The following is a 20,472-nucleotide window of genomic DNA, read 5'->3' on the forward strand; positions in this document are numbered from 1 at the left end:
AAGTGGCCAAGGTTCAGGGATGCTCCTCACGTGCCCCAGCAGGGCCCCAGCCCCCAGGGCAGCTGGGACGGAGTGGAGCAGGTGGACCTGGAGCTGCCCAGCTGCAATGCCTCTGTTTGGCAGCTTGTAAAAGAGAGCTAATGAGAGGTGTGCAGGGCACGGGTGGGCAGAGCCTTGTGCCTGGGGTTGGGCAGCATCAGCAGAGGGGGGGATTAGGGCAGATCAAGGCTGCGGTGGTGGCACCAGATCAGCTGCAGCAGCCTCGTGCCTGGCATGCCCTGGTGTGTCACGGCGCGTCCCTCCTGTCCTTCCTTCCCCAGCACCATTATCATGGCAGTGCCCCTGGTGCAGAGGGTGGGCCTGGCTTGTTTGGGTGATTACCTACTGGGGTTGGTGCCACCACCCCTTGGCCGCTGCCCCAGGCGCTCTGGGACCTGTATAAAAGAGCTGAGGGCTCCACAGCCTCCATCCAGCTTTCTCCGCTCGACTCTCCTCATCTCCTGGGTAAGTCCAGCTCCTGGAAGCCTTTTGGGGACCTGTCCCTGCCCTGCCCAGCCTCCCCTCACCCCTGCTCCCTTTTCCAGGTCTCTTGCCTGCCTGAAAGATGTCCTGCTCCAGCCTGTGCTCTCCCTGTGGGGTGGCCGCCCCTTGCCCCCTGGCCGACACCTGCAACGAGCCCTGTGTGCGGCAGTGCCCTGACTCCAACGTGGTGATCCAGCCCCCTCCTGCTGTGGTCACCTTCCCTGGGCCCATCCTCAGCAATTTCCCCCAGTCTAGCTTTGTTGGATCCTCAGGAGCCCCTGTGATGGGAGGCTTTGGAGGCCGTGGGGGCTATGGAGGCTATGGAAGCTGGGGTGGCTATGGAGGCTTTGGGGGCTGGGGTGGCTATGGAGGCCTTGGTGGCTATGGAGGCTATGGAGGCTTTGGGGGCTATGGAGGCTTTGGGGGCTACGGATGCTATGGAGGCCGTGGGGGCTGGGGTGGTTATGGAGGCCTTGGAGGCTGGGGAGGCTATGGAGGCTTTGGGGGCTGTGGGGGCTATGGGGGCTGGGGTGGCTATGGGGGCTGGGGCCGTGGCTGTGGGTCCTGCTAAGACCCAGCCTGCATCCAGCCACAGATGAAGGAGAGCTCCAGAAAACCCCTGGCAGGTCCCCACTCAGCCCTGAGGAAAGGACCTGCTGCTGTCTGCGCTGGGCTCTGGAGCCTGGCTGCCTCCTTCCTGCTTTCAGCCCAGCTCTGCCTTTCCCCTGCTCTGCCTCAGCATCCCTGCAGGACCCTTGGCCCACTGCTGGGGAGGGTCCCTGCTGGCTACCTGCTCCTGCAGCACAGCTGATGCTGGCTGCCTGCCTCCTGCCAGGGGTCGTGAGCTGCCCTTGGCCACAGCTCTGCTCTTCTCTAAGCTTCGTCCTGCCCTGGGACTGCAATAAAATCTCCCTTGCATCACAACATTGCCTCCTGGTTGTGCTTGATGCTTCCCTTCTAACCCTGCAGCCCAGAGCTGGGGGCAGCTCAGAAGCTTGGCTTCTGGAGCAGGACCAGAGAAGGGCAAGGAAGGTGGGGAAGGGTCTGGAGAAGAGGGCTGGGGAGGAGCAGCTGAGGCAGCTGGGGCTGCTGCACCTGGAACAGGCTGAGGGGATATCCCCTGGCTCTCGACAGCTCCCTGCAAGGAAGCTGGAGGCAGGGGGGATTCAGTTCCTTGTCCCAAGCAAGAAGCAAGAGGAGCAGAGGCTGCTGGGCACAGCTGTGCCCCCAGGCTGCTGCTAAAGGACACCGGAACGCCGCTCCCTAGGGCATCCTCGCGGTGCTGCTGCACCGTCCCCGCCAGCAGGCGGCGCAGGCTCCGCTGCAAACGTCCCAAGGAGCTCCCGAGGCTGCTGGGAGAGCTGCAATGGAGCCGCGGGGCGGGGCCGGGGCGGAGCCAGGGCGGAGCCAGGGCGGTCTTAGTGGGAGTCCAGCAGCTGAGGCTGGGGATGCCACAGGGCTCAGTATTCAGTATTACTAAGGTTGGAAGAGACCTCAAAGATCATCGAGTCCAACCTGTCACCACAGACCTCATGACTAGAGTAGGGAGGACAATAGTGCCCACTGCAGGCTTGAACTCACAAGCTTTCCATTAAGGGTTTTAGGTGCTACCAACTGAGCCACACCACACCTCGAGGCTGAGGAGAGGTTTCGCTGCAGGGGGTGCTGGGCGGCCCTGGTGTGCTGCAGGTTCCCACCGGTGCTAGGGCCGGGCTCGGGAGACCCTTCCGTGTCAGTGCCTGAGCTCAGCCCCCTCCTGCTGTGGTCTCCTTCCCTGGGGCCATCCTCAGCTCCTTGCCCCTCTCCAGTGACTTTGGCTCTGCAGGAGCGCAGGGGTCTGGGCTGGCTCTGGTGGTACTTTTGGTGACTGTGGAGGCTTTGGGGACTCTAAAGGCCTTGGGGGCTGGGGGCCTCTGGAGGCTTTAAGGGCTGGGGGGGCTCTGGAGGCTTTGGCAGCTAGGGCTGGGGGGGCTGGTGCCGAGGCCACCAGGACCTGAATGACAACTCTGGCCCCTGCTGAGCCCCAGGCTGCAGCTAGCCAGGGATGAAGATCTCCAGGGGTGCCCTGGCACGTCCCAGGTCAACCACCCAAGGAAGGACTCCCCTGCTGCACTGCTCTGCTGCAGGACTCTGATGCTGGCTCTGGGACCAACTCTGCCCTCCCCTCCTGCATCTCTGCTGTCCTCCAAGACTTTGCCTCCAGATGCTGCAGGCCTGGACTGGATGCCTGCTGCCTTGGCACAGCTCCTGCTTGCTGTCCCTCTGCCTGCTGCCAGGAGTTGTCTCCTGCCCTTGGCCCTGGCCCTGCTCTTCTCTCACCTCCCTACTCCCCTGGAGCTGTAAGAAAATCTCTCTGACAGTGCAGTGTTGACCCATGGCTGTTCTTGGTCCTTCCTTCTTCTCCTTCAACACCTCAGAGTGTCTTGATCTAAAGTGCCTGAGCCTTGGGCTCTTGGCTGTGGCTGAAGGATCAACTCCAAGCAAAGATCAATGTTGCAATGCAAGAAAGCTTTTATTGAAGGGGCAGGGGAGGAGGGGGCAGGGCCAGGAGCAGTGCCCTCAGCAAGAGCAGCTCACGGCTCCTGGCATGGGGCAGAGGGAGGCTGCCATGGGCTGAGCCACAGCAGCAGGCAGGCAGCACAGGGCTGCGTGCTCAGGGGAAGGGAATCCTGAATGGATGGAGAGGAGGAGCAGGAGGAGTGCGGAGCTGGGCCTCAGGCAGGCCCTGGGGGGAGCAGCTCCAGAGCCCAGCAGTGCCAGAGGCATTCCTGCAGAGGTGTCAGGAGTCAGGAGGTGCCAGGAGCATCTCTGGAGCTCTCCTTCAGCTGTGGCTGCATGCAGCGTGGAGCTTAGCAGATGCCACAGCTGCCTCGGCCCCAACCGCCACAGCTGCCAGAGCCTCCATAGCTGCCATAGCAGCCATAGGCTCCAGAGCCTCCATAGCCTCCACAGCTGCCAGAGCCTCCGTAGCCTCCAAAGCCTCCGTAGCCCCCACGGCCCCCAGAGCCCCCACGGCCTCCAAAGCCTCCCATCACAGGGGCTCCTGAGGAGCCCACCACGCTGGACTGGGGGAAGTTGCTGAGGATGGGCCCGGGGAAGGTGACCACCGTGGCCGGGGGCTGGATCACCACCGTGGAGTCAGGGCACTGCTGCACGCAGGGATGGTTGCAGGTGTCGGCCAGGGGGGTAGGGCTGCACACCCCACAGGGAGCACACAGGCTGGAGCAGGACATCTTGGCCTTCAGGAAGGAGAGCTGCAAGACAAGGCAGAGCTGTGATCACTGCAGGGCCCCAGCCCAAAGCCCTCCTGGCCCTCTGCCCTGGCAGCCTGCAGCCCAGGACCTGCTCTGCAGCCGCTCAGGAGGCTGCAGCACAATCCCCTGGGAGCACAGCTGCAATGCTGCTTCCCAGCCCTCGCTCCCCTCATGCTCCCTGCTGCTTCCTGCCCCACAGCAGGCAGCAACAACTGCCCCAAGCTGCCCAAGGACTGGGGTCCAGTGGAGCACTCAGGATGCCATTTGCAGCCCTGCCAGAGCTCTCAGGCAGCAGCATCACATCCCAGCCCTGTGCTGGGAGAGGCAGAGGAGAGCCAAAGAGCCCTGGAGAAAGCCTGTGCTGGGCAAGGGAAGCTGCTACCTGGGTGCTGAGGAGAGTGGAGTGGAGGAAGGTGGATGGAGGCTGTGGGGCCCTCAGCCCTTTTATACCATCCCAGAAACCCCACAGCCAAGGGCTGCTTGTAAAAGTGCAGCTGCTGCTGCAGCCAAGCAGAGAAGCTTCATGACACTGGGCTGAGACATTTATGTGCTTGGTGCTGGCAGCACTGCTCTGCACTCCTGAGCTGCAGAGGGGACGCGGAGGGAGGGTCAGGAGGTGACACAGCAGCAGCACAGACCAGGGGCTTCTGGAGCTGAGCTGGCGGCACCCAGACGCCCCAGGGTGCCCCTAATCCCCCCTCTGCCCATGGGCAGGGGTCCTGGGCCTCTTGCAGAAGATCTCTGGGCCCAAGCAGCCTGAGAGGAGGGCTGAGGGAAGCCCTCACTGACAGACTTAGCTAAAGCAGCTGAGAGTGTCCTGCTCCTGTCCTTGTCCTCCTGACACTCTCTGCACATCTCCCCTCACACAGGTGCCCAGTGTCCCACTGCCCTCCCACCTCTGTGCCACCACTGCCCTCCCACCTCTGTGCCACCACTGCCCTCCCACCTCTGTGCCACCATTGCTCTCCCACTTCTCTGCCACCACTTCCCTCCCTCCTCTGTGCCACCACAGCCCCCCCACTTCTGTGCCCCCACTCCTCACACACGGAGCTTCATCTCCTCTGCTCTTGGCACGACCACCAAGGCAGCAGTCAAGCTCCAACTTAGCCTTTCCTGCAGTGACAGGAAAATGCCCAAGGCTTTAGGCTGCACTTGGGCTGCACTGCTGCCATCTCCTCAGCCTGTGCCAGCGTAGGGCAATGGCTGGCCCTTGGGAGCTTCCTGGCTGGGGTGTGATGGCTTCACTTGCCCAAGCCCCTGTTTAGCAGCTTGTAAAAGAGAGGTAATGAGAGGCTGTGCCCAACAGTGGAGAGAGCTCCTGCAGGCTGCCCAGGACTCCTCCACAGCAGGTCCTGCAGGGGGATTAGGGACAGGTTGGGGTTTGTGGGAGCCGTGAGGTCACCCCCAGCAGCACTGAGCCTTTCATGTCTCTGTGTCACCCTGCAGCCCTCCCACCAGCTCTGGCTTCTCCAGGGCACCTTTGCTGGCTTCTGTAGCCAATTAGAGTGCATGTAATTGGCTGGCATCTGGCTTTGTTTCATCAGGTCCACTTGGTGAGGGGATTAGCTGGGGCTTGTGCCACCACCCCTTGGCCGATGCCCCCTGGGGCTCTGGGATGGTATAAAAGGGCTGAGGGCCCCACAGCCTCCATCCACCTTCCTCCACTCCACTCTCCTCAGCACCCAGGTAAGGCCAAGTCCTGCCTGCAGCTTCCCTTGCCCAGCCCAGGCTTTCTCCAGGGCTCTTTGGCTCTCCTCTGCCTCTCCCAGCACAGGGCTGGGATGTGATGCTGCTGCCTGAGAGCTCTGTCAGGGCTGCAAATGGCAGCTTGGAGCCCCAAGGTCCTGAGTGCTCCACTGGACTCCAGTCCTTGGGCAGCTTGGGGCAGTTGTTGCTGCCTGCTGTGGGCCAGGAAGCAGGAGGGAGCATGAGGGGAGGGAGAGCTGGGAAGCAGCATTGCAGCTGTGCTCCCAAGGGATTGTGCTGCAGCCTCCTGAGCAGCTGCAGAGCAGGTCCTGGGCTGCAGGCTGCCAGGGCAGAGGGCCAGGAGGGCTTTGGGCTTGGGCTGTTTAGTCTGGAGAAGAGAAGGCTGAGAGGGGACCTTACCAATGTCTATAAATATCTGAGGGTGGGTGTCCAGAGGAAGGTGCCAGGCTCCTTCCAGTAGTGCCCATGAACAGGACAAGGGACAATGGATGTAAGCTGGAAGCCAGGAAGTGCCACCTCAACACGAGGGGCAACTTCTTTATTTGATGGTGCTGGAGCCCTGAAGCAGGCTGCCCAGAGGAGGTGTGGAGTCTCCTTCTCTGTGCACTTTCCAGACCTGTGTGGATCAGACTGGACATTAGGATGAATTTTTTTCCCAGCCAGAGTGGTCAAGCACTGGAATGTGCTGCCCAGGGAGGTGGTGGAGTCACCAGCCCTGGATGTGTTTAAAGGTGGTTGGGATGTGGTGCTTGGGGATATGGTTTAGGGGTGAACCTTGTAGAGTAGGGTTCTGGGTTAGACTTGGTGATCCTGAGGCTCTTCTCCAACCTGAATGTTTCTGTGATTCTGTGGTGAGTTCCTTTGTGCCCTGCCCTGGGTCACTGCTTTGGGTTGGACTTGATGATCTCCAGAGGTCCCTTCCAAAACCTATTGCTCTGTGACTCTGAGCACAGCTCTGCCTTGTCTTGCAGCTCTCCTTCCTGAAGGCCAAGATGTCCTGCTCCAGCCTGTGTGCTCCCTGTGGGGTGTGCAGCCCTACCCCCCTGGCCGACACCTGCAACCATCCCTGCGTGCAGCAGTGCCCTGACTCCACGGTGGTGATCCAGCCCCCGGCCACGGTGGTCACCTTCCCCGGGCCCATCCTCAGCAACTTCCCCCAGTCCAGCGTGGTGGGCTCCTCAGGAGCCCCTGTGATGGGAGGCTTTGGAGGCCGTGGGGGCTCTGGGGGCCGTGGGGGCTACGGAGGCTTTGGAGGCTCTGGCAGCTATGGAGGCTATGGAGGCTATGGCAGCTGTGGAGGCTATGGAGGCTACGGAGCCTATGGCTGCTATGGAAGCTATGGGAGCGGCTGTGGGATCTGCTAAGCCCCAGATGTCCTTGGACTTCCCTGCTGCATCTGCCCTGGGCCTGCTCACGCAGCCTCTTTTGCCTTCTACCAGCAGATGCAAAGCTCTCAGCCCCTCTCTAGGCTGCTGCCAAGCTGCTGCTTGACCTTTCTGGTCCTCCTTATTGGCTCAGAGCAACCTTGCGGAGCCCCAGCCGGAGGCTTCAGGCTTTGCAGCTCTGCCTCCAGGAGCTCCTCTGTGCCTGTGCCCCAGCGGAGCTGTGCTGCTCCTCGGCTGAGTGTCCTCTGCTCTGCCCAGCTCTGGGACTCCCTACCTGCACCAGGAGGGGAGAATCCTTGGGCTGGAGGCCTGGGCTGTGCCCTGCTGCAGCCTCCTGCTGCTTGTGTTTGCAGCTGAGGGTTTCTCTGTGGCTTTGTTTCGCTGCCTGTTGTATTTTCCATCTGAATTAAAGAGTTTGCCTTGCATCAAGACTTTGGCTTCTGGCTGCTTTGTGTGAGTCTGCTCTGCCAGCTCTCCTCATTCCCCAGGATTAAGCTGACAGTGAAGCTCAAGCCACAGGGCTAGTGGCACAGGGGTCAGTGACCAGGGTTTGTGAGGCTCTCAGCAGCTTGTGCTGGATAGAATCAGAGAATTGTTTGGGCTGGAAAGAGCTTTCAAGCTGCTCCAGCCCAAACATTCTCCAACTCTGCCAAGCCTGGTGCTAAACCACAGCCCTCAGCACCACATCCACATGGCTTGTAAACACCTCCAGGGGTGAGAATTCAACAGCCTCCCTGGGCAGCCTGAACCCTCTCAGGCAACAATTTTCTTCTAATGTCCAACTTAAGCCTCCCCTGGTGCAGCCTGAGGCCATTTCTTCTCATTTGTTCCCTTGTTCCTTGGGTGAAGAGCCCAACCCCCTCCTGGCTCCAGCCTCCTTTCAGGGAGCTGTAGAGAGCCAGAAGGTCTCCCCTCAGCCTCCCCTCCAGGCTAAACACCCCCAGCTCCCTCAGCCCCACCCCGTGCAGATGGAATTCACATCCCATTTTCCTTAAGGATTGATTGGTTGAATCCACATCCCTGGAGGTGTAGAAAAGCTTCAGAGCTGTGGTGCTGAGGGCCATGGTTTACCAGCAGCCTTGGTGAAGTTAGGGAAGGGTTGGACTTGGTGACCTTGCAGGCCTGCAGAAGGGGAGCTGAGGTTCAGCCTCTGTGCACATGGAAGCTGCAGGGTGCAGCATGGCTCTGCCCAGTCAGCCAAGGAGGGGAGCAGAAACCTCTGCAGCTCCAAGTGAACAATGCAGACAGGGAGCTGTGGTGATGCTCTTGAGGTTTTTAATAAGAATAAATCTGACAAAGAGGATCTGAACCAGCACAGGATGCAGGAGCAGAAGGGAGGGCTGCAGAGATTCCTTCACAGCTGCAGGAAACCTCCTGGTTTCTTGGTGGCAGATTTGCTGCTGCAGCAGCATTCTGCCTTCTGTTGCCATTCCCAATGGTTTCCACTTGCTTTAAGCCCAACGAATCGGCTCTGATGGTTTCCAGCTTCCTTGGTGGAGCTTCAGCAGCGGAAAGGTATCCATGGGGACACTGGGACAGGTCCCCTCTCGATGTCACTCAGTCACCTGCGGCAGAGCCGCAGGGGAGTGAAGCTTCCCCCTGTTAAACCCAGAGTCCCTCACAACCCCAGATCCGCGCAGGGCTAAGAAGTCAAAAAGAGAGAAAAGGAATCATTTGGGTAGAAGATTGAAGACGTTTCAGAGAAGCAGCGAGACTGCCAAACCCCCAGCCCCAGCTTCCCGCCGCGGGGCTGGGCTCAGCGCTCCCGCGGAGCTTCCTGCCGAGCGCAGCCGCGCTCCGCTGCCGGGGCTGCTGTGCCGGGGGCTCGGGGGGCTCAGCAGGGGTAGCACGGGTAGCAGCTGCCGTAGCTGTAGCGGCCGCTGTAGCAGGAGGCGGAGGGGAAGCAGTAGCGAGAGCTGTAGGTCGGCAGGCAGCTGCGGTAGCCGCACAGGGCGCCGTAGCCGCGGGGGCCGCAGGGGCTGCCGCAGTCGTAGCTGCGGTAGCTGTAGACGGTGCCGTAGCTGCAGGGAGCGTAGCAGGGCTCGGCACACTGCGTCTGGTAGCAGAAAGTCATCTTGGTGAGGCGGAGGGAGGCGAGCCTGGAACACAGCAAGGGAGAAGAAGCTGTAAGGCACCGGTCCCAGTGAGTAAATCCCAAACAAATGCTCTGAGCAGGGCGGGAGGGGAGAGGCAGCAAATCCGGACAGGTTGCCTGGCACCCTCTGTGCTCAGCTGTTCTTCTGTCCTGAGTTTTCTCCTCGGTAGCCTTCCTGAGCTGCCCTGCACAGAGCCCCACTGGCTGCACTCCTGGATCGTGGCAGGAGAAGGGGTTGTGAATCCTGGGGCCAGTGTCCAAAGGGAGCTGTCAGGAGATGAGCTGGGAACAAAAATGCTTCCTAGCCCAGCTGAGCTAAAGGCTTGAAGGGGAAAGAGGGAGCCCTGCAGGGCTGACACAGATTCAAACACTCCAATATTAATGAAAATCCAGGGAGGAGAGAGCATCTCCCCCCTCAGCAACTCATCCACTCACAGCCTTACCCCCACTGCAGTCCTGAGCAGCACTTAAGGATTAGTGGGAGGGAGGAAAAGAGGGAGGGAAAACAATCCCAGAAGATCTTTGGTTGTAAGAGACCTTCAAGACCATCATCCACCCTTGAGCCCAGCGCTGCAGGGTCAGTCCCATCTCTGCCCTCATTCCCTGGCTTTCCCAAGTCTCCTGCAACTCACCCAGCTGTACAGGAGGACCAGGCAGGAGCAGTGGCTGCCTCCCCCTCCGCAGTTGGGGTTTTTATGGAGCTGCCAGTCCCGCCCCGTGTGTAGATGTCTGCAGCCTGGGCCAGCCCCAGCTTCCCAATTCCATTTGGCTGCCCTCACGGCTGCCCCCTCGTCACTCCCCCCTCGTCACTTCCCCCTCACGGAGATGCTGCTTCTCCACAGGGTCTCTGATTATGGCCCCAGCACCGTGACGTGCAGGCTGCACCCTGCAGAGCTCTTTCATCTCAGCACAATTAACTCCTGGGCTCATCCTGCTGAGCTCACTGCTTCGGCACAGTGCAGAGTGTGCAGAGACCCAAGGAGTTACCCAACAGGAGCCTCCCTGTGCTCCTCTGCTTTGTGGGCTCTTAATTTAGTTCTGGGCTATTTGTGGCAGGGGCAACCTCCCCTTTTCATCTATTTCATCACTTTAATGACCTATGAACCAGCACCTTCTTGCCAAACCCTCCTCACATTTCCTGTGACTGGCAAAGGGGAACAGACCACTCCTGGAACCAGAGAGTTGTTGTAGTTGGAAAGCATCTTTCAGGCCATGGAGCCCAGCCATGCCTTTGATTCAATGCCATCAGGGATTCATGGAATGGGTTGGGTTGGAAGGCACCTCAAGGCTCAGCCAGCTCCAACCCCCTGCCATAGGCAGGGACACCTCTCACCAGCCCAGGGTACTCAAGGCCTCATCCAGCCTGGCCTTGAGCACCTCCAGGGAGGAGGCAGCCACAGCTTCCCTGGGCAACCTGTGCCAGTGTCTCTGCATCCTGTCAAGAATTCCTTCCTCCTCTCCAGTCTCAAACTCCTCTCTCCCAGCTCAAAGCCATTGTCCCCTGGCCTGGCACTCCCAGCCCTTGTCCAAAGTCTTTCCCCAGCTCTCCTGGAGCCCCTTCAGATACTGGAAAGCTGCTCTGAGGTCTCCCTGGAGCCTTCTCTTCTCCAAGCTGAACAGGCCCAAATCCCTCAACCTGTCCCTGTAGTACCAATTGATTCAGCTCCAAAATTGCCCTGCAAGCATCAAAGAGGTCTGGAGGTGACATTGGTAGAAGGGAGGGGAGGAAACCCCAAGAACTTTAAGCCCCAATTCTGCAGCTATAAATTACAGCTTTAATGAAGCACAGGAGCAGGAGCCCCTGATCAATAGCTTTGAACAGCAGGTTACACAAGAGCAGGGTGGCTTCCTCTCACCTAGAATTCATCCTCAAACCATTCCCCTCTCTGGATGTGTAAATCTTTAATAAGTATTAATAAAGGCCTGGATGTTCCACATGCAGAGAAAGGCCCTGGACACCTGGGCACCTCTGTCATTATCCTTCCTCTGGCTGCCAGCAAACAGCAGTGCTTGGAGCTGAAGGTCACCCAGGCAAGGCCAGGATGTTGCTGCTCAGCAGGTGACATCCACAGGGCTCAGCATTGTTCACTGTCATTAGCAGCATTGAATTAAACACCTCAGCAGCACCAAGAGGGTGGCACATGGAGCTGAGGGTGGCACATGGAGCCATGGGTGGCACCTGGGGGGTCTGCTCGTACGGACAGCAGCCAGCACACAGCCATCTTCCTCTCTCTGTTGTCTTGGTCCTTGGTGACAAGGACCAAGACAGATCTTTGTGCAAGCACCCAGCAGATATTTGTGGCTCCAGTGGCATCTGCCTGGCTCTCCAAGTGCCCTGAGCCTGTCAGTGTGTTTCATGCATGGTGCAAATCCTGCAGGTTTCACAGAGATCCTTTCTGCCTGAAAGCCTTCAGATGGATTATTGATTTCCACCTGCTTTGGAATGATGAAACACTGCAGGGACCTTCAAAGCTTATCCAGCCCAGAGCCCCTGCAGCCAGCAGGGACAGCCCCAACCAGAGCAGGCTGCTCACAGCCCCAGACAACCTGAGCTGGGCTGGTGCCAGCCAGGGGGCATATCCCACCCCTCTGGGCAGCCTGGGCCAGGCTCTTCCCACCCTCAGCAGCACCAATTGCTCCTTCTCTCCACTCCCAGTCTCACTCTTGCACTTCCAAACCATCCCTCCCCTTGTCCTGCCACCACAGGCCCTGCTCCAAACTCTGTCCCCAGCTTCCTGCTCAGCACTTGGAGGTCTCCAGAAGGTCTCCCTGGAGCCTTCTCCTCTCCAGGCTGAACTCCCCCAAGTCTCCCAGCTGAGGGCTTCCAGCCCTTCCCAGCATTGCTGTGGCCTCTTCTGGCCCTGCTCCACCAGGTCCCTGTCTGTGCTGAGGACTCCAGAGCTGCCCCCAGCCCTGCAGGGAGGTCTCATCAGTAAAACCAAGCAGAAAAAAAACCTCTTGAAAGATTATTATTCTGCAAAACAAGCCTAAAATCTTCCTTCCTCAAACCAATCCAAAGCAGTGCAGGCTTCATGTCCAGAAATGTGCCCATTCCTCCAAAACTGGGACTGGGGACATCAGTCCATCCTGCTCCCAACATCCTCCCTTGCCTGTCCTGTTATAACTCAGGTTTCACCACACTGCAAGTTCTGCAAATGGAATTGACCCAGGAAGTCTGAAGATGAAAGGAAACTGCAGTGCAAGGTCATGGTTTTGGGAAGCCAAGAGCTGAGTAATTGTCACAAACAAAGGCAGACAATTGCAGCAACAGAAGGGGATGACAGGCACCAGGAAATGTGAGCTGTGATGAATGGGACCTGAAAGCACTCTGGGCTGGGGCAGATAAATGAATAAAAGGCAGAGGAAGCTCAGGCTCTGCACTCCTCGCAGCTCCAGACCTGCAGCCTCCCTCTGCTCGGTAAGTCAGGCTGCAAGCTCCTCCTGCTCTGTGCCCTCTCCTCCTGCTGCTCTCTCAGAGATCCATGCAATGGGTTGGGTTGGAAGGGACCTTAGAGCTCATCCAGTTCCAAACCCCCTGCCATGGGCAGGGACACCTCCAGCAGCCCAGGCTGCTCAAGGCCTCATCCAGCCTGGCCTGGAACACCTCCAGGGATGGGGAATCCAAAGCCTCCCTGGGCAACCTGTAGCAGGCTCTCTCCATCCTCACTCTGAAGAATTTCTTCCTCATCTCCAATCTCAATCTCCCCTCTCCCAGCTTCAAAAGAGAGGGAAAAATAGGAAGGAGTGAGATGGGCAAGAAGGAGTCAAGGTATAGGCTGGAGCGGAGCTGTCTGGTTGGTTCTTCTCTCCTCTCCTCTGCTTGTCTGGGGTTTGCTAGAGGCAGGATGCTGCTGCTTGATCTCTGGGACAAACCTCCACAAAATGCCAGCATGTGAGGGGTTGGAGAGCATCTCCCCCACCCCCCTCTACTCCAGCAGGGTATCCACAGCAGCTTGCCCAGGGGCACAATGGCCAGGGGGTGTTGGAAGCTCTCCACACAAGGAGACTCCACAGCCTCTCTGGGCAGACTACTGCAGGGCTCCAGCAGCCTCAAAGTGAAGAAGTTTGGTTCAGGTGGAACCTCCTGGGTTCCAGTTTGTGCCCTTTGCTCCATGTCCTGCCCCTGAGCAGCACTGAGAAGGTTCCCAGCCCCAGCCTCTTGCCCCCCACCTGTTGATCAAGATCCCCTTAAACACATTTCTCCCTTGCTGTGTTCCAGGCTCGCCTCCCTCCGCCTCACCAAGATGACTTTCTGCTACCAGACGCAGTGTGCCGAGCCCTGCTACGCTCCCTGCAGCTACGGCACCGTCTACAGCTACCGCAGCTACGACTGCGGCAGCCCCTGCGGCCCCCGCGGCTACGGCGCCCAGTGCGGCTACCGCAGCTGCCTGCCGTCCTACAGCTCTCGCTACTGCTTCCCCTCCGCCTCCTGCTACAGCGGCCGCTACAGCTACGGCAGCTGCTACCCGTGCTACCCCTGCTGAGCCCCCCGAGCCCCCGGCACAGCAGCCCCGGCAGCGGAGCGCGGCTGCGCTCGGCAGGAAGCTCCGCGGGAGCGCTGAGCCCAGCCCCGCGGCGGGAAGCTGGGGCTGGGGGTTTGGCAGTCTCGCTGCTTCTCTGAAACGTCTTCAATCTTCTACCCAAATGATTCCTTTTCTCTCTTTTTGACTTCTTAGCCCTGCGCGGATCTGGGGCTGTGAGGGACTCTGGGCTTAACGGGGGGAAGCTTCACTCCCCTGCGGCTCTGCCGCAGGTGACTGAGTGACATCGAGAGGGGACCTGTCCCAGTGTCCCCATGGATACCTTTCCGCTGCTGAAGCTCCACCAAGGAAGCAGCTGCTCCCCCTGCTCCCCCTGCCGAGCCCCCCGAGACCTCCCCGCAGCGCCCGGGAAGCGACCTGAGGCCGATGCCCCCCGGGGGAGCTTTGCTCAGCCCCCAGCGGCTGCGGCCAGCCACGGTCCTGAGCGCTGCGCAGGGAGGGCGCTGAGGGCTTAGTGCTGCTCCTCAATGTCCGCAGCTGCTCTGAGTAAGCTGCTCTCAGGGTGAATTCTTCCTTTGTAGCCTTGGGTGGTGGAGATGCTCTGTGCTTGGCTGTGCAGCTTGGTGGCAGGGGTTGAGGCCCCCGGCAGAGCCTTTTATTTTGCTGTGCTGAGGGAGCTGCTCCTCAGCCAACAGCTCCACGGCCCCCAGAGCATCTGCTGTGAAGTGTAGTAACCCTCTGTGTAGTTGTGTGACCCCCTGGGTACTCCTACTCTGTACTACTACAAGGTGTAACTGCTGTGTGCAGTGCTTCTGATTCTCATTAAAAGATCAAGCATCCAAGTTCTGCTCTCTGCTGCCTTCCAGTGCTTGGGGTTTGTTTTTTCTGCTGGGCTTTGGTGAGCATTTGCCTGGCAGGTGGCACACAGAGGGCAGTCCCAGGCCTGGCAGAGCTGCAGTTCTGAGCAGCCTGTAGGGTCTGAGGTGACTGAGTGTGAGCAGAGCACAACCAGAGAGGTTCTGCTGCTCCTCTGCTCTGCCCTGGGGAGGACACCTCTGGAGTGCTGGGGCCAGGGCTGGGCTCCCCAGTTCCAGACAGACTGGCAGCTACTGGAGAGAGTCCAGGAGAGGCTGGGAAGGTGCTGAGGGACCTGAAGCAGCTCTGTGAGGAGCCCTGGGGCTGAGAGGCTGGAGAAGAGCAGCCCCAGAGGGGATGTGAGCACCACAAGGGCATCCTTCAAACCCTGCTTTGCAGGTTCCCCTTTCTGGGCCTCCTGCAGAGGGACCCCAGGGTCTGATCACCACCTGACAGAGGCTCTCTGTGCTCACCCTGCTGAGCTGTGCCTTGTCCTGCAGACATTCTCAGCTGACCTAGCAGCTGGAAAATGCAAATCAGTGTTTCCCTCAGCTGGTCACCAGGGCTAAGCTCATACCTGGAGGTGCCCCCTGGCAGGGACCTCTGCTTTGGGCCCTTCCTTGCTTTGCTCAGGCTAAAAGCAGCTGTCAGGATCCTGTGGATCTCCCACTTCAGAGCCACAGAATCCCAGCATGGAGAGGTTGGAAGGGACCTCTGGGGATGGTTTCAGTGCCCAGCTATTTCTGGGGGACACACACACACTTGGCCTCAGTGCTGATGGCACAGGCTGCTTGGTCACCCCCAAATTAGCATCTTCCAACCTGCACAAGCAGCAACAAAGCCAAAATTTTTCTGCCCACGTCACAACTCCAATTAATTTAATTGGTTTCTTCATCATCAGCAGCAGTCTGTCCTCAGCCCCACGTGACAGAGCCAAAGTGAGGACCTTCTCTCTGTATTCCTTGGTTTTGGGTCAGCCTCTGCTTTAAATCCTCAGATCAAGGTGCCAGGCCAAGGGAGTGCTGGAGACCCTGGCACAGGAGGTAGCTGAGGATCAAAGTTCATGGATTTGGGGTATTTCTACCACATCAGCCTGGATTGTAGCCCAATTTCCTGCAGGAAAACACAGCTTCTTGTACCCTGCCCCTGACAGGCAGGGAAACTCAAACCTAGATCCAAGGAAGAAACTTCTGACACTGCTGAGCTCTGCTGAGACCTCCCTGCAGGGCTGGGGGCAGCTCTGGAGCCTTCAGCACAGCACAGACAGGGACCTGGTAGAGCAGGGCCAGAAGAGGCCACAGCAATGCTGGGCAGGGCTGGAAGCCCTCAGCTGGGAGACTTGGGGGAGTTCAGCCTGGAGAGGAGAAGGCTCCAGGGAGACCTTCTGGAGACCTCCCAGTGCTGAGCAGGAAGCTGGGGGCAGAGTTTGGAGCAGGGCCTGTGGTGGCAGGACAAGGAGGGGTGGTTTGGAAGTGCAAGAGGGAGATTGGGAGTGGAGAGAAGGAGCAATTGGTGCTGCTGAGGGTGGGCAGAGCCTGGCCCAGGCTGCCCAGAGGGGTGAGGGATGCCCTGTCCCTGGGTTTCAGCTTCATCCCACTCTGGCTTCCCAGAGGAACACAACAAAGCCACAAAGCCACCTTTGGGTCTTTTTTTTCCACCCCCCTACCCTGCTGGTGTGACCTTCATTGCAGTGAGCCATGCCTCATTTGCATATTAAATGAGCTTAATAACAGACAGGCCAAAAGTGCTGAACCTCATCAGAATTTCTGGTATCAATCCCAAAACAGTCATTAAAGGACTTCATTTGGCAGTGCCTCTGTCCCTGCAGCAGGAGTGGTTGGTGCTGGTTGCTCTACAATAAACAGCTCTGGGAAGGGAACCCCTGGGGCTAGGCAGGGTTTGTCCCAAGCAAAACTGAGGGATTGCAATGCAGGCAGGCAGGGATCCAGCTCCATCTCACCACCAAACATCCAAGGAGGGATTTCTCCTTCCCCTGCTTAGCACAATCCCTACTGTGTGCCCAGCCCGGGCAAGGGTGGCAAGGTCCCAGCTGGCAGCTCACACACAGGACCTGGGGAAATGGCAGAAGGGAAATGGCCTTGGCAGGTGCTGGGCAGAGCTGAGCCTGAGCTGCTGCCTGGGGAAATGGCAGCAGGGAAGCCTTGGAAGGTGCTGGGCAGAGCTGAGCCTGAGCTGCTGCCTGGGGAAATGGCAGCAGGGAAGCCTTGGCAGGTGCTGGGCAGAGCTGAGCCTGAGCTGCTGCCTGGGGAATGGCAGCAGGGAAGCCTTGGAAGGTGCTGGGCAGAGCTGAGCCTGAGCTGCTGCCTGGGGAAATGGCAGCAGGGAAGCCTTGGAAGGTGCTGGGCAGAGCTGAGCCTGAGCTGCTGCCTGGGGAAATGGCAGCAGGGAAGCCTTGGAAGGTGCTGGGCAGAGCTGAGCCTGAGCTGCTGCCTGGGGAAATGGCAGCAGGGAAGCCTTGGCAGGTGCTGGGCAGAGCTGACCATGAGCTGCTGCCTGGGGAAATGGCAGCAGGGAAGCCTTGGCAGGTGCTGAGCAGAGCTGGCCTGAGCTGCTGCCTGGGGAAATGGCAGCAGGGAAGCCTTGGAAGGTACTGGGCAGAGCTGAGCCTGAGCTGCTGCCTGGGGAAATGGCAGCAGGGAAGCCTTGGCAGGTGCTGGGCAGAGCTGAGCCTGAGCTGCTGCCTGGGGAAATGGCAGCAGGGAAGCCTTGGCAGGTGCTGGGCAGAGCTGACCATGAGCTGCTGCCTGTTCTCCTGCCTTGTTTCTTGTGGCAGAGCTGCAGAAGCCTGGGGGAGGTTCAGGTTTTGTGTCTCAGTGCACTCTGGATCCTCAAATGCTGCACAAATGGGGCTGCAGTGCACTCACCAAGTACTGACTGAAATGTATTAAATCCTCACTTCTCTGAGCTGCTGTTTGGGGAATCAGCAGATGGAACCTCCTGGGGTCCAGTTTGTGCCCCTTGGCCTGGCCCTGGGCACCACTGAGCAGATGCCAGCCCCAGCCTCTTGCCCCCCACCCTTGAGCTCTTGCTGAGCATTGCTCAGACACCCTCTGGGGCTGCTCTCCTCCAGGCTCTCAGCCCCAGGGAGCTCTCAGCCTTTGCTCCTCCCAGAGCTGCTCCAGGCCCCTCAGCTGCTTCCCAGCCTCCCCTGTACCCTCCCCAGTAGCTCCCAGGCCCTCTGCAACTTGGGGGGAGCCCAGTCCTGGCCCCAGCACTCCAGAGGTGTCCTCCCCAGGGCAGAGCAGAACAGAGCAGGGCAGAGCAGTGCAGGGCAGAGCAGAGCAGTGCAGGGCAGGGCAGAGCAGAGCAGTGCAGTGCAGGGCAGAGCAGTGCAGGGCAGAGCAGAGCAGTGCAGGGCAGAGCAGGGCAGAGCAGTGCAGGGCAGAGCAGTGAAGGGCAGAGCAGTGCAGGGCAGAGCAGAGCAGGGCAGAGCAGAGCAGGGCAGGGCAGAGCACAGCAGGGCAGAGCAGAGCAGTGCAGGGCAGAGCAGAGCAGGGCAGAGCAGAGCAGTGCAGGGCAGAGCAGGGCAGAGGGGGTCTCAGGAGGCATTGATTCAAGCATCCTTTTCTAATGATTTCATCCAGAGTAAAGGGGGGGGTGGGAAATTCCAAATCCATTCCCTACATGTGAGCCTCCTTGCTCAGCCCCTTGGATAATTGATCCCTGCCTTGGCCTGAGCCTCTCACACTGCAGACACCAAATTAGAGGCAGGAGCAGAAGCTGCAGGAATCGATGGAATCCCTTCATTAATTGTGACGGAAATGAATCAAAAGTGTTGGTGCAGGCCCTGGGCCAAGGCCTGCAAAGGCCTCTGCCCTCCTTGGGGGATTTTGCCCTGCCCCAAATAACCTGCAGAATGCAGCTCCCTTGTGGGGCCATACCCTAAGGAACCCCAGGAGCTGCCAGCTAAGCAGCCCTCTGGAGCTGCTCCTCGTAACCTCCAGGCTCATTCCCAGCTGTCCCCTGGTGAATTCCACGAAACTCCTTTGTCCTGGAAAGTTGGAAGATGAAAGAATCTCTGCCAGATTTAATCACCAAGTGGTACCAGAGGAATCTGAAAATTGTCCTAAGTGTGGAGGGAAAATAATTACAGCAATTGGGCTGCTGAGCTGCTTCCCAAGTGGGGCTGTGACTAAACAGGGTGGAAGTGCTTGGAAAGCTGCATGGAATTCCCAGCTCTAGGAACCCATATAAAAGGGCCCAGAGCCCCACACTCCTCACATTGCCTCTTGCTTTGCTCTCCTTGCTGAGCTTGGTAAGTTCAGATCTTGTTATCCTAGAGGGTCCTTTGCCTTGGGAATGAGTCCTCTGCTGGCATCCTCTGGGGGAAGCTTTTTCTCCTGCGTGGGTTTGCTCTGGAGAGTGAAAAACGGTTGGGGACATTGAGGGAGGGAGGCTCAGGTGTCAGTGGGGAGATGTGGAGCCCTGGGAGATGGGAGAAGGCCTGGGGAACAAATCTGAGGAGCGGCTGAGGGAGTTGGGGTTGTTTGGTCTGCGGAAGAGGAGGCTGAGGGGAGACCTCCTGGCTCTCCACAGCTCCCTGAGAAGAGGCTGGAGCCAGGCTGGGCTCTTCTGCCCAGTCTCAGATAGAATGAGAGGAAATGGCCTGAAGCTGTGCCAGGGAAGGGCTGGGTTGGAGGTTAGGAAAAATCTCTTTGCTGCAAGAGTGGTCAGGGACTGGCCCAGGCTGCTCAGGGAGGTGGTGGAGTCGCCATCCCTGGAGGTGCTCAAGAAACCTGGGGCCATGGCACTTGGGGCCATGGTCTGGTGGCCATGGACAGCTGGGTTTGATCCCAGAGCTCTTCTCCAACCTGTATGGTTCTGTCTTGGCCACAGAAAAATCCTCAGCTCTGCTTCTTTGGCTTTCTAAATGCAACTGAGATTTCCTGCTGAACCTGGTGCTCCTTCCCCCTGACACTGAGTCCTGTGGGCAGAGTTGTGTGGCACACAGAGTGGGTTTGGTGCTGCACCCAGGAGTGTGGGCAGGCCACAGGAGCTGCCTCAGGCTCTCTGCAGTCGGTGGAGCAGCTCTGGTCTGCAGTAGGAGGAGCTAAAGAGTGGAAACTGGGTCTGGGGGTCGAATCTGGAGGGGGCAGAGAGAGGGGCTGGGTACCAGGAAAGCCAAAATGGCACCAAAGGCTGAGGGCCAGGCTCAAGGTTTCTTTCCAGACCCACCACACCCTCACCAAGCCTCTGCTGCCTGCAGGCTGAAGCCTACCCTTAACCTGCTGCCTTCTTTCAGGTTCTGCTGCCTCCCCCGCTCCACCCAGCACCCCAAGATGTCCTGCTGCTCCCCCTGCTACAGCCTCTGCTGCTCCCCCTGCTACAGCGTCCGCTGCTCCCCCTGCTACAGCCTCTGCTGCTCCCCCTGCTACCGGACCGTGCGCCGCACCTACAGCTGCTGCAGCCCCTGCAGCTACCGCACCCTCTGCAGCTACCGGAGCAGGAGCTGCGGCACCTCCTGCACCACTCGCTACTACTACCCGACCTGCTGCAGCTACAGCTGCTGCTACCCCTGCTGCTAAACCCAGAGGCAATGTCCCCAGGACCGGCACCGACCCGACCCGACTGGACCCGACCCGGCGAGCGCCGACGGAAGGCTGAGCCCAGGGGCGGAGCTCAGGGCAGCCCTGAGCCCCTGTGGCAGCAGCTGAGGCTCCTGGCCGAGGGCAGCTTGGCTGCTCACCAAACCCTCCTGGCACCTCTGCTTTTCTTCTTCTCCCTCCTGCCTGCTCCCTCCTGCCTTTCTCTGCTGTGAGTCCTCTCCTCAAACCCTCCTGCCTGGAAGCCCCTTCCCGAGCCTCCAGCAGCCTCCTGCAGCTCACTCGAAGGACTTCTGCAGACTCAGCTTTGCTGTCAGCTGCATTTTCCACAGCTGCTTGCAGTGAGCTGCTGCAGTGCTGAGTAATGGAGGAGGATTGCAGCTGGCTCCCCTTTGATCTGGATTTACAAGCGCCTGGAGGCTGAACACCACAGCCCAGGCAGACAGAAACCTTCCCTGGTGCAGACTGCAGTGAGTCATCTCCTGCAGCTCTTCCCAGCATCCCCAAGCTGTCCTCTCCCCACACCTCTGTCACCTTCTTTTCTTATTGCATTAAAATTTTCCTGCATGCAAAAGCAAACCCTAAGCCGAAGCAGAGTTGCAGTTCTTT

General features: G+C 59.1%; 1 protein-coding gene across 1 annotated transcript; it reads left to right on the top strand.

The window, feature by feature from the left end:
* The first annotated feature begins 284 nt into the window (after window positions 1-284).
* Window positions 285-7,049, top strand: LOC104305797 (claw keratin). The gene is made up of 2 exons (XM_054177565.1): window positions 285-504; window positions 6,455-7,049. Exons 1-2 carry the CDS (start codon window positions 331-333, stop codon window positions 6,845-6,847), a joined length of 567 nt encoding a protein of 188 aa, XP_054033540.1. The 5' UTR covers window positions 285-330; the 3' UTR covers window positions 6,848-7,049.
* The last annotated feature ends 13,423 nt before the right edge of the window (window positions 7,050-20,472 follow it).

Source organism: Dryobates pubescens, chromosome 41, assembly GCF_014839835.1.
Source record: "Dryobates pubescens isolate bDryPub1 chromosome 41, bDryPub1.pri, whole genome shotgun sequence".
Lineage (NCBI taxonomy): Eukaryota > Metazoa > Chordata > Aves > Piciformes > Picidae > Dryobates > Dryobates pubescens.

Bases quoted from the DNA above. Each gene is read 5' to 3' on its own strand.
- LOC104305797 (XM_054177565.1), top strand. From the start codon at position 331: ATGGCAGTGCCCCTGGTGCAGAGGGTGGGCCTGGCTTGTTTGGGTGAT. The intron at 505-6,454 runs GTAAGTCCAGCT...CTTGTCTTGCAG, and splicing joins CGACTCTCCTCATCTCCTGG to CTCTCCTTCCTGAAGGCCAA.